This window comes from Chlamydotis macqueenii, chromosome 2 (assembly GCF_036417535.1).
Source record: "Chlamydotis macqueenii isolate bChlMac1 chromosome 2, bChlMac1.mat, whole genome shotgun sequence".
Classification (NCBI taxonomy): Eukaryota; Metazoa; Chordata; class Aves; order Otidiformes; family Otididae; genus Chlamydotis; species Chlamydotis macqueenii.
In genome coordinates, this window is record NC_141557.1 from 73315175 (window position 1) to 73330742 (window position 15568).

The following is a 15568-nucleotide window of genomic DNA, read 5'->3' on the forward strand; positions in this document are numbered from 1 at the left end:
TTATTCACTCATCCAACAGCACGACAGTAACGGTGAAAAGCTCCTGCTTGGAGGAGCATCTTGTGTGCGATCAGTGCTCAGGGAGAGAGGGGCTGCCCCTTGCTGCCTCAGTGGGCTGGGAAACATTTAATAAACCTGAAACAAGGTATTAGGCTGTTACTTCTTTGTTCCTGCCTTTTTGGAGGACTGTCATCTGCCTGGAGGTTGCAAACTGAGATTTAGAAACAGCTGCTGTTAGAATATTGTTTGCTGCTTGGTTAATTAAGAGGCTACCGTGCAGATTTGTGGCTATTGAATTTCTTCTCTGTTCTGATTTTAAGTGGCTACGATATTGTTAAAAATTCACTAACAAATACAGAACCCTTTCATCTGAAGCATCAAAGAAAATTAGCTCCTCTGATACCTCTCACACTGGTTTTGTTTCAGCTGCTCTCTTTAATTCCTGTCAAAAAAAATGCCAGTTGTGATTCAGATTCTGCCAAGAGAAAGGGGGCCAGCTGTCGTGAACAGCATAGGTGTTCGATTTGCAAAATATTCCTATGATCGGCTTTGTGTTTCCTTTAGAGCAAGCCACCTTTTGGAACAAGGGAAGAATCTGGTATATTTCTATGCAATCTTACTTTTTTTTTTTTTTTTTTTTTTGCAAAAATAAGCAAGTATTGATACAGGTTTGGAGAGTCTCTTACTGGAGGGTAGGAAGTTATAGACTGGAGGTAGAAGAGAAATTTTTTATAGATAGCAGTTAATGTATATTAGAATATATGTTACGACAAAGCTTTTTAATCATTTTTAACAGCATTTAAATTAAGTCATCTTTATTCTGAAATTAGTGTGTTCTGCATCTACCAGTTTCTTACGCTCTTTGTCACTGCTGTTTAGGTTTCCAGGGGCACACTCCTGGTTTTGTTTCATAATGCTGCTGTTCACGTATGGGAACTGTCACCAGAAATCAGTGTTGGCTGGGAGCTGCTGCTTTCTTCTGGAAGTAGGATAGAAGGCAACTGCAGCACCACGAATGTGATTTAACATTTCTTTGTTTTTATGACTTCGTGAATGGCAGGCAGGATGGTGTGTTAAGGGTTTATTACACAGTCAGACGGCTGTTTTGTAAGATGTTGTTTGTCTGTCTTGTGCAGTGTAAAACACAGCAAATGCAGATACTACGGGATGAGCAGAGGAACGATGCGTGCTCCCTTCTCTGCCGCTGATGCTCCCTGGGGGCCAGCTCGGATCAGAGCATGACTGCAGGCATCACTGTGTCCCACGCAGTGGTCGGGCAGCCTCTGCTCAGTCTCCTGCGCCTGGAGGAGCCGAGCTCACCCTCGCCTTGCCCAATTCTCTGCTGTGAGCAAGGCTGGCCCTGGGAAGGGGCTCTGCTGCACGTACATCGTGCCCAGGCTGTCCCCAGCTCCTGCAACTACATTTGTGCAGGATGAATGAATCTGCATTCGATGTCCTGCGTCGAACCCAAGCTGACTATGTGTCTGTGGTCCAAACCACCCACCTGTGGGCAGCTACAGACTGATCGCAGCTGGGAGGAGAGCTCCTCCTGGAATATCCTGGCACAGCTGAGCAATACCAGGCCTGAAATTGGGTTGGTTATTGCTTGTTTGTGCCTTACAGGAGTGAGTCAGGTGTGTGGAGAGCAAAGAAGGGGAAGGTTGCACCTTGTGTTTTGATTTTTGGATGAGAGGTGTAGCCACGTTTACTTTTTTCGTGCTGTGCCTCTCTGTGCACGTTGTAGTGTTTGCAGAGGCTAAGTAGTGTAACTCAAGGGTATTTTGCCTAGCATCAGTTTTAGCACTCATATACAAAATGAACATCTGCTCTAGTTTTGGTAAGAACAATACCTATTCTGATTAGATTTCTGTCTCTCAGCTCTGTCCGGTAGACCTGGGTTGTCTGTCCTGGTCAGAAATGAAGAGTGGCCCTGTGTGTCTGGTGAGGTGTCATGCTGGCTGCCTACGCCGGAGCCAGCCCGATGGCTCCTTTAGCTCCAGTTGTGTCAGCGCACCGACGAATGATTTGACACATGATAAAAGTGTTAATTGGATATAAATAGTGGGCTAGTGTGTGTTTAAAAGACACCCCCCACCCCTCCAGCCAGACCTGTAATGTGTAGAAAAGTACCTTTGAGGAAGCACCTATGTCATGTCATAGATGTTTTTTAGAGTAACTTTTGTGCTCCTGTGCTGTTGGGGGAAAGTAATCCCATTTTTCTTACTCGACCATTGGAAGTTCAGTCTATTACTGCTCTATTTGACAGTGGATTGGATTTCTCCAGAGCGGAAATGAGATTTTTTTGTTTTTTCCTTTGCTTCCATTCTCTCTCTGTCCCATGTTTACATCAATTGGTGGGTGACTGTGCCCTGTGGCGCGTGTGGTAACCTTTCCTTCCATGCACTGCTTCATTTGCTGTTCTCTAATAAATTGTGTTTATACGTGGTGCTTCCTCCCTTACTTCTGGTGATGGCAAAGACAATCAAGAAGTGCTCTGTGTCTAAACTCACCCAGGAGCAACTGCAGGCTTAACCGGGGCCATTTCAGCCAGCACTGATTGGGATGAGAAGTGTACGTAGCCCATGGGTAGGGCTTACAGTTCTTAGAAGTTTGTGTCTAGTAACCACCTGGAAATTTGGGTGTATAAGCAGATACGTTGGATTGTATTTATTTCTCTCCCTAACAGCCAGCTGCAGAATTAAAGGCTTGTCTGGGAGTTATTGATAGTTTCTGCTGCAATTGTATCTGGTAACTAGCCATAAGCCAGGCTGGGGACTGTGTTATTCTGGGAATATCCAGCAAGATCATCCCTTCATAGTGGAAGGCAAATCCCATGGAGAGTGCTGGAGGAAGAAGAGGTCCCTGAGGTTTGAGAGAGCTTGGTGGGAATTAGGAAATACAGCAGGAGTGGAGACGGGATTGCCTCCCTCCAGTCTTCAAAATTGCCGTTGTGGAGGTGGTGAAGCTCGGCGTGCCAAAAGGGTCACCTCAGGGAGCACGGCGGTGGTGGGACATGCTGGAAGCACTGAATAGCTTGGAAAAACTAAGTGCTCTTAGATGTTTTTTTCTTTCCTTTTGTGCTGTGTTGGAAAGCAGAGTCCAAATGCAAAATCCTATCTCAGGGCCATACCCTGTGCTTTACTCTTGAGTGAGCTGAGCAGCTGCTGAGGCTGAGGGGCAAGCACAACCCTGGTGCTTTAGGATGCTACCACCACCGGGAACTTCTGGTGTCCCGCGTTTTACACCTAGAACTGTGTTGCCTGAGCTTTTTTCTGCTCAACTGTTAGCATGGGTCTTGTTCATCTGATTGTTTTCCTCCCTTTTGGGTTAGGGGAACGTCTTGAGGAGTCCTTAGAGGGAGGGATTTAAGAGTGTTGGGTGTATAGTAGTATGGGGGAAACAACTATCAAAAATGGTGGTTTTTAAAATTTATTTATTTTAATAATGTGAAAATGTGAATCTAGAATCAGACTGTCTCCTAGGGGATTTTTTTTTTCAGTGGGAATGTCGTTGCCCAGATTTCAGGTGCTTTGTCCTGACCCTTTTCTCCAAGGGATTCTCCTATATAATTACAGTCTTGGTGGCTCACAAATTGAAACTGGACAGGGAGAGAAAACTGCAAAGGCAGTTAGCTTGTGGTTTCTGATGGAGCTAGCGCTTGGGCTGCGGTGCAAGAATTGCTTTGTGTTTTGGGACTCTAGATGGGTGAGTGAATGCTGGAGAGTTGTTCAGGCAGTGTGATTTAACCTCTTTTTCCTCTTAATATATTATTTGCAAATGACTTACAACAACTTTTTTTTTTCTTTAAATAAAAGTATTTGCTATTTATCCTTGTGTAAATATCCTGTGAGAATAAATGTCAGCCTTTGAAGACAAATGAGAGGGTTTCTGAAATCTGAAACAGATTATTTGTTACCAGCTCTCAAGTGGAAGACCAAGTGCGAAAGGATGGGATGCAGCACTTAGTCCCTTCGTGTCGATGACAGCTCATCTGATGGGGTTTGGAGGAAGTGCGCTGCACAGGGCCATGCTCTGTGGCAACACGAGCTGGTGCTCACTCAGTGTTACTGTAGTCCTCCCTGGTCACCTGGCCGTGTGTCCGTCTCCTCCAGATGCACTGCTCCTTCCACAGCTGCAGGCAAAAGGGTGGGAGAGAGGAGCTGGCTGGAAAGGGGAGAGGGCAGCATTGCAGATGTCAGGCTCTGGCATTCATGGATAATTTTAACCCAGTTTCCCCTCTTCTTCTCAGGAGAGGTTGCCTGAAAAATGGTTGTCAAGGATATCAGCGCCCAGGGTTTTTTCTGTCTCAGTGCCAGGGAGAGGAGAAGCTGTTAACAAAGGCTTCTTGCCCTTTCCTGTCTAAAATTGATGTGCTCCTTGTCACCAGTGACAGATGCATTTGCTGCGGATAACCTGTGGCTTTACCATGCCTTTCTCTGCTGATGCCGGGGTGATGGTGACCTCCAGGCAAGGGAGCAGCTCTGCACATGGTGGGGCTGAGCCCCCGGGGTACTGCAGAAGGCTCTTCAATAGCTCCCTCCTCACAGCTGCATCCCAACGAGTCTCAGTGCCCGCAGTCTTGCAGTTGGGAGGGCTGAGACGCGAGCCCTCCTGGTCTCAGCTGTGTCCTGTGCAGCTTGTGGGGCATGCTGGTGGGAAGAGTGCCCTGGTCCCACTCGGAACAGGTGCTCTAAGACCCTCTGCCATCCCATCTGACCTGTCAGCAGTGTTGGGATCTTCCTAAATTTTACCAGCCACTCAGAGATACATGATGGACCCCTGTCCCTTTCCATAAATCCCAGCATTTGGTGAGCTGTCGGGAACAATTTATTTTGATGTGGAATGATCTAGAGCCCTGACATCCTTGCAAGCTATTTCAAAGTTTCTGAAAACCTTAAAAAAAGTAAAACCTTGCAGGACTAATGGTTCTCTGCAGACACTCCAAAGATGTCTGTGGCTCTGAGATGTCCCATACCTCATCCACCTAGGGCCTGACTCCAGAAGTGTCGTTCTTTCTGCTCCACTCCCTGGGTTCTTCCAGGCACACTGATTTTCAGATGAGGCAATACAGATGGCATTCACCGGTTCAAGTACTATATAATTGTAGAGAATTAATTCACTGATGTTTATACACAGCTGCTTTTTAGCGAAACTGCAGACGCCCTTGCCGAAGGGCCTCCCAGCGCTTCATGTGCTCTGTGGAGTGGACCTGCTTTTCTTTGTGAAGACTTCTTCAGGCTTCCCCTTCTTTCTAACCAGAGTCCCAAAGGACTACACTGCAGGAACACAGGGAGGGGTGAGGGAGAGAAAATGAATCCCATTTAAAGAAAAGTAAGTTAAGTATTCCAAAACCTGCTTGAGAGATCTTACCTGATGTGACTCCAGTGGCGTGCTGTGGGCTGAAATATGAAATAATGATGAACTCATTTTCAGTTGTTTCTTTGTTTTGGTCTGTCAAGAAAATCTTACTCTAACCTTGATGCTATTGTCACATAGCATGCAGTGTGGATCAAATGAGGATCTGGATGTGACAATGTTGCTTTCAGTCCATAGTTTTCCTGGTCCTAAAAACTACTTACTGTGCTTTTTAGACATGTTTGCAAAATGCTCTAGATTTGAAACCTCTGTTAGCCTCTGTATTCACCTAAGGTGTGAGAGCGTACCCTGCCAACCTGCTTGTTGAAGCTAGATGGTCAAAGTCTGACCAAGCTCAAAGCCCTGTAGGTCTATCAGCATCTGCGGCATCTTTTTTCAGGCCAACATCCATCATGAAACTCAACTCCTCTGAAACCCAAGGGCTGCCCCTGCTCCGAGGGGAGCACACCAGCAAGGGAAGCCAGCCCAGGACATCTCCAAGGGTGCCTCCAGAGGGAAGTGTGGGGAACATCGGGGACAGAGCCCTCCTCAGCGGGGGCTCTTCCCTCAGCATATATCTGGAAAGTTTAGCAAACAAATCCTAGGGGTGCATGTGGCTTTCTTAGGGGTCAAGTAGGGCCATAGCTGCAATGCTAGGGGTAAGCAAAAAGGACAATGTATGAAATAGTGGGGATGCTGTTCTGAAATCTATCCTTTTAGGATACAAAAAATGTTGATTTAAAAGTCCTTTGCTTGAGCTTGAGCTTGAGCTTGACCTTTGTGACTAGGAATAGCCAATGTAGATGCTGTGGTTCTTACTCCCTTGGTTAATATTTGAAAATATTTCCCATAGGATTTCTAAATAACTTGGTGAGAGATTATATGGAAGAACAAAGTTGTTGGTTTGGATTTTTTTCCCCAAAAATATCTCAAAGTAGCCAGATTTTGCACAACCACACTCATTCTCTCACGAGTGTCATTCATGCACACTCTCATAGCCGTGCACTTACAAGTACAAAGATGCATGTCCACGTAGTCTGGCCGAGGTCACTTTTGTGACCCAGAGGACAAGAGGCAGTGGCTGCTGCATCCTCATCACATCCCTGAGGTTCTTGGCAGGCAACAACAAACCAGAGTTAATGATGTTTACAGTTTTTTGCTTCATTGTTTTTTTCTCATCCCTCATAATTCTCAGGCAAACAATTTCTGTTCTTTTCTTTTTTGTCATACTCTTGACATTTTATGACTTCAACCTTGTTCTTCATCTTCTTGATACGTTATCTGTAGGTCAGGTTGTTCCTCCTCCTTTTGTTACTTGAATGAAGTTATGGGTAGGCTGAGATTGGCACAGTGGACATGTGCCATTTCTTTAACCCGTGCTCTGTCCATCCTTCTGGTGTCTGGTTGCTTGCTCCTGTACATACAGGATAGAGTCTGAAAGGAGGACTTCTACACTTCATTCCTGCATTTCCCAGCCAGAGACATGTGCCATGCAATGAGCCTCGTGTGTTCTGTGTCTCATGTCAGTGATGCCTACAGGGACCGGGTCTGGACCCCGCACGTGGTGAGGCCATTGCCTTCAGGCTGGGTCGTACTTGCAGCATGTGTGGAGCAGGTCCACGTTGATACAGGTTCTGTATCAACGGGGATTAGCTGGGTCCTGCTTCCACTGTTGGTGTGTGTCTGCTGACGGTGACAAAGTCAGTCCCATGGGTCCTGGGCACGTCTGATTTCACTGCCCAAGGTACTGCAGGGCTGCTTTGTGTACAGGTTTCAACTTGCCCATATGATCCTTTGCCTGAGACTTACAGAAATTAGGCTGCTGCTCTGGTTGCGCTGCCTAGTGTAGAAATGCTGGGCAAGGAAGCAAAATGCTTTCCACACCTGTCTCCTAGCCTGCATAAAATTTTCCAAGAAGAGCAAATAGAGATATCTGGGAGGTTTTGGTACTGATTTCCATTATTTGTGTGTATGACAAGGGTTTGCTTCATCCTCCACGAAGCAGCTGAGGTGGAAACATTATCAGTGAATGGGGGAGTTCGAGCTTTCTTACTGGATTTCCCATGGGTGAATAAAGCTGATCTATGTCTTGTAGTGATTTCTTCTCAGTCAGTAATTTATCACATGAACTGGGTAGAAGTTGTTGCAGTTGCAGAGGCCTCGTGCCTGGATGCATCGCAGCACCCGTGTGAGCATCAGCGGAGTGCAGGGTGCCTTTCCTGGTGCTGGGGCAGAGGTAGGAAAAGGTTGACCGCTAAATGCTTGCTGAAAACTGCAGTGCTGTATCTCTTATCAAATAAAACTGATGCCAGAGACGTTGGAAAGTCAGTAGACTGTCCTAATACAACGAATATTTCAACAGAGATGTGATATTTCAGCTGCAGCAGCAGGAGTGCCTGCTGATGTCACTTGAAAGTCATGCTCACCCAGCAACAGCAAGGATTTTAATTTTTTCTCTCCAGCTTTTTTAGGGAAAAGGGCAAAAGTTGATCATATGCGTTGATAATCCAGGGAAGAAAATAGGTGCTAAATAATCTCTGAAGTGTTTTCCTTTCTATACAACAACTAACTGCTGCAAATGGAGTTACATACTGTGCACCAGTGACTTGAAAAAATATAATTTTATTATTTGGACATCTCTTTCTGATTTCGTATAAAAGTTTTTCTCCTCCTGTTTTTTTTTTTTTTTTTTTAATCTGATACTAACCTAAGCAATGCAATTGAAATGCCAAAGCCTTACCTATCTAAAGCAGACTTCCCGTTTCTATAGCGACAAAACTCGTCCTTGTACTTAATGGAGGAGTATTAGAGTCTGAGAAACTGGGACTTTAAGGTTTAGAAAAACAAGCAGAACCACTTTATATTTGAAGATTAGGAAAATAAAACGGAAGTGACCCCTTTGCATAGAATAAAAAAAAAATCGCCTAGGCTTGGGATATTTCATTAGTAAGAAAGAAACCGTATTAATGTCATAAGGAGCTCTGTATTTTAATCTTGTTTTCCTAATTAAAATGTAAAAGCCTTTTGTAGCAAGTGAGAGACTTTGGCGGTTTTTTCCTCCCCTTGCTTTTCCAAAGCTGTTATGTTTGTGGTTAAGTTAATGAAAATTTGCGCTGCCTCACAACAGATACATTTTCCTTCTGTACTGGCAAAAATCCATAAATAGTTTTTGTCATTAGCTAAAAAGAAAGGGGACAAAAACCAGTGTGAGATATTTAATTCTACATTTGATCTACAAGCTAGTTCCCGATCAGCTGGTTTAAATCTATGTTACAGTGATAAGTGCTGAACAAGCTACAGACGAGAGTGTGAATGAAGGAGCAGCTGTCATCTCTTCCTGTTGTCTTATAGCTTTCAATTACAATTTTAGCAGTCGTTAAATTCTAATTTAAAACCACCATAGGAAACATCCCAAGGAAAAGAACAATGCTGATAGCAACGTATCATGAATGTTTATGAGCCTATGTTTTTGTATCAGCATGCCGATAAGTACTACATAACATTTGTGACAGGTTTACTGTGCTTAATTATTAATTTTTAGAAGTGAACGTAGGCAAATGGTAAATATGAAATAGAGGTTTGTATTGCAATCTTACTGGCAAAAAAAAAAATGTTTTAATGTATTTCCACAAGGCAGTCCAATTTTTCTGCTATTTAATATGTGGGGTTTTGTTAGGTTTTTATTAAAGCTGTGATTCTGATAAATTTGTCGTCATTTTTGAGGGCTAAATAAAAAGGTAGCAAGAATTCAGGGTTTAAGGAAGCTTTTTATCTACTGAACGCACTTGTCACCAGGCAGTTGAGACAAGCGATGATGGCAGTGATGGCAGTAAATTGCCCCACAGCAAAAGGAAGGAGGGAGGACAGGATAAGACAGATAGAAGGCTGGCTCGTTTCAAAGTTGATCAAGATTAGCTATTGCGAAAACAAAAAGCAAACCCAGAAGCAACCCACTCAGCAAAATCCAGCTTGAAACTGTAGCGTATTAAATTGTGGGCCGGTGGCATCGTGTATGAGCTGGGCAGCTGTGTCCTGCTGAGAGCTGCACTCTTTGGCTCTCAGCAAACTGATTGGAAAAGCAGGAGGCATCTCTGAGAACACTGAGAAGGCTCAACCCCAAATCTTTGGATTGTGTTTTACCCTGCATTCAGCAAATATCTTACAATTTCGTAAAAATGCTTCTCTAGGCAGAGGCTGAAGGAAAGCTGGCACTGGGGATATATGGCAGGTCTGCGGGAGACATAGTAGGTGTATGGAAGTTGCAACGTTGGGCCGGAGCCAGCTGTTAATGGGCTGCTCCATAGCTGCCTAGGGGATTTGAAGCCTAAATACAAGAGGAAACAAGATTTATGTGATCATGCATAACTTTGGCCAGAGGTTTTAAGGACATTAACTCCCTGAAAGTTTTATAAAAAGATGCCTTTGCTGGTGGGGGGCTAATGCATCTGTGTGTGCTCTGTGTTGCAGGTATAGAGCTCTGTCCTCCTGGGCACCGGTTCATGATCACCATGGTGGCGAGCTTCATCGAAATGGCGGGGCAGTTCCTCATGCCAGGGCTGGCTGCTCTCTGCAGGGACTGGCAGGTCCTTCAGGCCGTCATCATCTGTCCTTTCCTGCTGATGCTGCTTTACTGGATGTAAGTACTTCTTCCTCCTCTCCGGTCAAAGACAACACAAGCTCCTAGTGTTGGACTTGGGAGGTGCTTCACTGTCGGGAAGTGCGTGTGCTTCACAATGCATGTGAGCCTTTCCCTTTGTTCTTACATTCACCTTTTGCAACGACTTGACTTTGAAATAAGAAATAGTAAGTTTATATAATTTGCTGTAGCGCACACATAGGTTACATGTTGAGACTTGGTGGGAACTCAGGAGATGGTCCTCTTCCTCTGAGTGGCAAGTTGTGCTTTGTTATTCTGGCTGTCACTTCTCCTTTAAAGATGAAAACAGTTCTCTTGAGAGGATGCATCTCAGCCTAGCTGTTGTCAGATTACGGTTGCACAGCTAAATTTTCCCTTAAAACTCATACTATGGTTCTGGGCTGTCACTGTTGGTTTCTTTGGCCTGGGTTAGCCAAGCTAGGTTAAAAATAACGTGTCGGCTCTTGAGCAAGTGCACTTGGACGTCTTGTGTGCGTGTGTGAGGTACACAGCCCTCAACTAGACTGCCTGCTCAATTTTGCCCCAATTAGTGCACACTGTGCCGAAGCCTGGCTGGCCGGTCTGCATCAGGCAGTGGCTCGGGATCGTTCCCACAAGGAATCCTCCCCTCCCAGCAGCTCCCGCTCCTCTTTGCCAGCTGCGCTGGCAGCACTGGAGTGTTGGTATGGCTGTCCTGAGGGAAGCAGGGTGGCTCTCACCTTGGTGGTGCTGGGTCCATCCCAACCTGGACTCTCTAAGTCTCCCAAAAGAATCTTTCTTTGTTCTTCTGTCTTAATAGTGACACGCAGTGGCGACATAACACAACGGAGGCTTATGAGAGCAGTGTTGTACAAAACAATAAGAGTAAGAACATGCTAGATGGTTCATTTTAAAGATAACACTGAGAAGATTAAAATACTTAGTTGCTGTATACTGAAAAGAAATTAAGAAAAAAAGGCCACCGCATTGTGCAGGGCCCAGTTGTTTATGTACCGTGGGGGACCAAGCTGGTAGTTGTAATGCCGGACAAGTTGCAACATGTAAAAACTTGTTACAGCATGTAAAAAATTTTAACGGTTTTATATTTTTCTATTAATGCATGAAGGCCTTACAGAATTCCACTGTGTTCATGGCAGTAATAATGGCTTTTTTTTTCCCCCCACCCCCTCTGTTTTCCAGCATGCACAACATCTAAATGGTTTCATCTTGTCAGTGTTAATCTTGATGATGAATAAGCTAGAGTGTTCTTGTTAATGTACAGTACCGCTCTCCCAAACCTGCCATATGTTATACACATGCAAATGCAAACACGTGGAGATCTACTCCAAAACCTCCTGTTGGGATGCCCGCCAGCTGGAAAGCATTATATCCACCACTGGAGAGTACCCAATATCAAACATAATGTTCACAGGTATTTATATCCAAAAGAACAGTCTGATAGTATGAAGACACCTGATGAAAGTGCTAGATGGCATGGACAGCAGTAATCCCTCAGCGGTCTTCTGGAGGCTAGCACGTTTTTCCAGGTGGCCAAGGCAGGGTCCCGTACGTTGCTGCTGAGAGGTTGTCCCTGGGTGACGTTGAGAGCAACAGGAAATGCTAACATTTATTTCCTAGTCTCAGAGAGCTTTGTGGCTTTTTGGCTGGACAGGACAGACAGACCACACAAATAGATTCCCTCTTATATAATGTGTGACATGGCAGCTTGATAAATAGTGGTAACAGCCGAAGTAACAGGATTTGCATTGCCTGAGGTTTTCACATTTGCAGAAGTGGACTCTGGTTAGGATGCCTGTTTAATTATAGTGTTGATACAGTATGCACTTTTCTCTTAGGCTTTTCTCTTCCATCTGTTGCATGTTATCTGGAAAGTGCTACGGTTTTATTACCTCTTTCCTTTCCTCCCCTCTTCCCCCTGCATTGTGTTGGGGAATAGAGTGTGGACCCTCAGCATATGTTACAGATGAAGGAAGAAAACTAACAGATTTGTAATAAAAGAACAACTGGAAAAGTGCACTGCTTGTTAATTCCCCATTGTGTACCCAAAGCAGTGAGTTCAATAACAGACGCTGCCTCCTCCTTTCTCTCTTTTCTTCCATCTCCTGCTGTGAGAGCACTGTTTGCCCCTCCGTGCTGGGGCTTAGCCCTCTCCCACCTATAGACTTGCTCTGCTACCAGCCACATGCATGTGGCAGGCCATAGCATCCCCAGGAGGTGGGTGGCTGAGCGGAGCGAGAGGCTGGGCATGGGTGAAGGGAAAAGGGGAAACAGCAGATTTGTCTAGGAGGGGCGGGACTAGTGAACTGGGACACCTGCAAGTGGAGTAGGTGCCTTTGCTGACCTCTCAAGTCGTTCTGGAAAGACAGAGGCACCAATGTAAGCCAGACATGAGCAGAGGGGTTGGTGACAAGCATATAAAAACAAGCTAATAGAAGTTAGACTCCTTTCAAAGTGTATGTGTTAGAGCTGTGAGGGAACAGGAGCTCCAGTTACACACAGGCATTTTTTCCTCTCCTTTGGAGGCAGGAAGCTCCTGACAGCACTGTGCCATGAAGTTCAGCACGAGTATCAATAATCTGAAATAAGCTCTCGCTTCACTCTGACCAAAACTGAAGAACTGGCAAGGGGTGGCCAGTTCTTTTCTGATGCTGTTAGATAGGATTTATCCTCACCAAGACAGAAAATTGTAATAACTGGACTTGTTGCCCTTGTGTAGGACCCCTAATTGACACACTAACCCTTTGCACAGCCATGGGTTTGCTCTGCATCTGGACAGGATCATGATTCTCCTTCCGGCTCTGTATGGTACCTGCCTGGCCTTTTTCTATCTGTCAAGGATTCTTCTCTGCTCTTAGGATTTCTCAGGCTTAGGATCTTTTCTCCCAGTGTCTCTCCCACTCTTCCCCTTCTCCCCTCCCAAGCAGCAGCTGTGTAACAGGAGATGAACATTTCCCCCAACCCACCCACTGCCCATTTTTTTCTTTGACTGCAAAAGGCTGGTCCTTTCCTGGCTGATGGAGGAGGTAGAAGACTATCAATCAGGTGTCTGCACTCAGCTCAGCCTGGTGATCTGGGCAACTGCCCATCCTCAGCAGAAAGCTTTCTCGGCTTCATCAGTATTTAATGACAGGTGATTAAGTTGGTTGTGATGGTTGTTAGTTTGGCAACAGAAAGTGCAACAGTAGGTGCGCACAAATGACACTTGGCAGCAGGGTCCATGCTCCACAAGTGAGCTTGGGCGCTTGCAGAGATGGGGTGGCCAGCACATCACCTGGCTCTACCTGATAACCTGGGTTCAGTGCAGCCCAGGAGGTTTTAAAGATCCTTAAATGAACCTCCCAGTGCTCGCACTGGGTAATGGAGCAGTTGAAAGACGTGAGGCTTCAGCACTTCCAGTTTGAGAAACCTGAAATAACTGGAAGGCTTTAGACACCACTGGTCCACAATATGCCCATCCCTGCAGCTCTCTTCCTTCCCTAGGAGCAGATGCTCCCCACAGGACTTGTTGTTTGGGACCTATAAGCAGACCACTCAAAAGTGCAGCTTTTAGGCTACTGGCTGAGGCTGTCCCCTCTCCAGAGCTAAGTGTGGTGAGATTTTACGTTCAAAGGATTCTTAATTTTTCAAAACCTGCTATTGCAGCACAGGACTTTCTGCAGGAGGATATGCCAAAGCATCGATGCAGCACCAGTGGTAGTAAATAGGCTGTCAAGCTGAATGACTGTCATCATGGCTATTATATATTTTTACTGCCTGATATCATTTGGATTGCAGTGTGCCTGACTTCTCTCCTTTTTTCTTCTTCAAAAAGACATACTTCCTTTATCTAGGATGGAGGTTTCACTAAACTGTCTTCCAAATTGCATCAGCCTTAGAAGATAGTACCGTAACTGTGCAATTGCCTTGTCCGCTGCTTAGAACTATAAGAACTGAGGCAGCATCCACAGCAAAGATCAGTGCTTTGTGAAGGAAATTTGAGGTTTATTATGTATTTGAAGTTAAAAGTTTGTAAGATTAGTGAAAATGAGCCCTAAACAAGAAAGAAAAATGTGTTTGGAGACAGATCTACAAGTTTTCATATCTATAGAAGTATGGGAGGTTTTGTTTTTGTTTTAAGATCTACATATTTCTTTTGGTTTTGTATTAAAATAAACTCATCTGGAAAAAAAGGAAGAATGATCAGTTAAGCTAATGAATCAGATAAATATCAGTGCTTGAAGGAAACAACTGGATGGAAAATAAACTTTTTTATTTTGTAAATATGTGTGCAGGTGTGTATTTTGAAGGCAACTCAACTGACATAATATTGGCTTTACTAGTGGAATTTTTTAGAGAAACAACTGAATGTTGTCTGGAGCATTCACAATACTGACCTGTATAAAAGAGTGGCTTAAAGTATGCATATCTGGGAGAAGATTTTTGACATGTTTAAAAATTTAAAAAAATGTATTCCATTATAATCCTAAAAAGTGATTCTTCTCTTTCCTCTCTCTGTCTTTACAAGAGAATACAAATCACTTCTGTCAGCTATTTTCCTCCTTTGGTCCAAATTGCCATGTGTTAACTGCACATCACATTCATTCCCATCTTGACAGCAAATGTCTATGGCAGACAGTGCTGCCTCCTCTCCGTCCTTTCAAAATTATATTAACAGGCAGAACAGCTCTAATATGCTATAAAATTCTAGTATGTCCTATTTCTATGTGATAAGATAGTTCCTGTATCATTTGTGAATCAGTGTAAAAGAAAATGTCATTAATTTGCACAATCTGAATCTGTTTTCCCTCTTACTTGTTTTGTAAGTGATTCTTCTGCTTTTTGAAAATAATTACATAGCTCATGAACGGTTAAATGAGCAGCTGAACGCTATCAGCTCTTCCTCTGACAGAAACTTGGAAGGGACTCTAACCTGTTTTCCATCTCTAAAGTATTTTTCCAGAGTCCCTTCGGTGGCTGATGGCTACGCAACAGTTTGAGGCATCCAAGGAACTGATCCTTCAGTTCACACACAAGAACAGGATGAACACGGAAAGCGACATCAAGGGCGTGCTGCCCGGTGAGTAGGACAGACAGACAACCAGAAATCCCTCCGCTCTTCTCTAAAGGCTGCACATGGCATTGCTGCCCAGAATTAAATCATCTATTTACTGCCTGTAAAATCATCCCACTCGTTCTTTCATTCATTCGTTCATTTTGCATCTCTTGAAAAAACATTCCAAACTCCACCACTCTTTTTAAAATTACTCGGTCTGTTGAACAGTCCTAGTAATTACAGTCTCATCTTGCAGTGCCATATGTCTTTAGAGACATCTCGAAGAATTTTACCATGGCTTCAGTCCTGTGTGCCCCTGGAAACTGTGTTTTAAGGAAGCTGCTGGCTGGGGTCCCACCCATCACACAACACTTGTTTTCTTGGTTTGGAGAAGTTGCAGCACTCAAACCCCAAATGCTAAAGCACCACTCCCGTGGCAAACCTAAACCACATTACAGTTTCTCTTTGAAGTCTTGCTCCAAGAGCCGTTTTGCTTTCCTCTCCTGCATCATCTGAGTGATGCTGCTCTGGGGGTGAAGGGGCTG

General features: G+C 44.5%; 1 protein-coding gene across 2 annotated transcripts in view; it reads left to right on the forward strand.

The window, feature by feature from the left end:
• SLC22A23 (solute carrier family 22 member 23) overlaps window positions 1-15568 on the forward strand; it is a 116725-nt gene that overhangs the window by 70371 nt on the left and 30786 nt on the right. For both annotated transcript variants that reach the window (XM_086740273.1, XM_086740274.1), the window contains exons 4-5: window positions 9823-9991; window positions 14920-15047. In XM_086740273.1, coding sequence (XP_086596399.1) covers window positions 9823-9991; window positions 14920-15047 — 297 coding nt within the window. The remainder of the gene's footprint in view (window positions 1-9822; window positions 9992-14919; window positions 15048-15568) is intronic.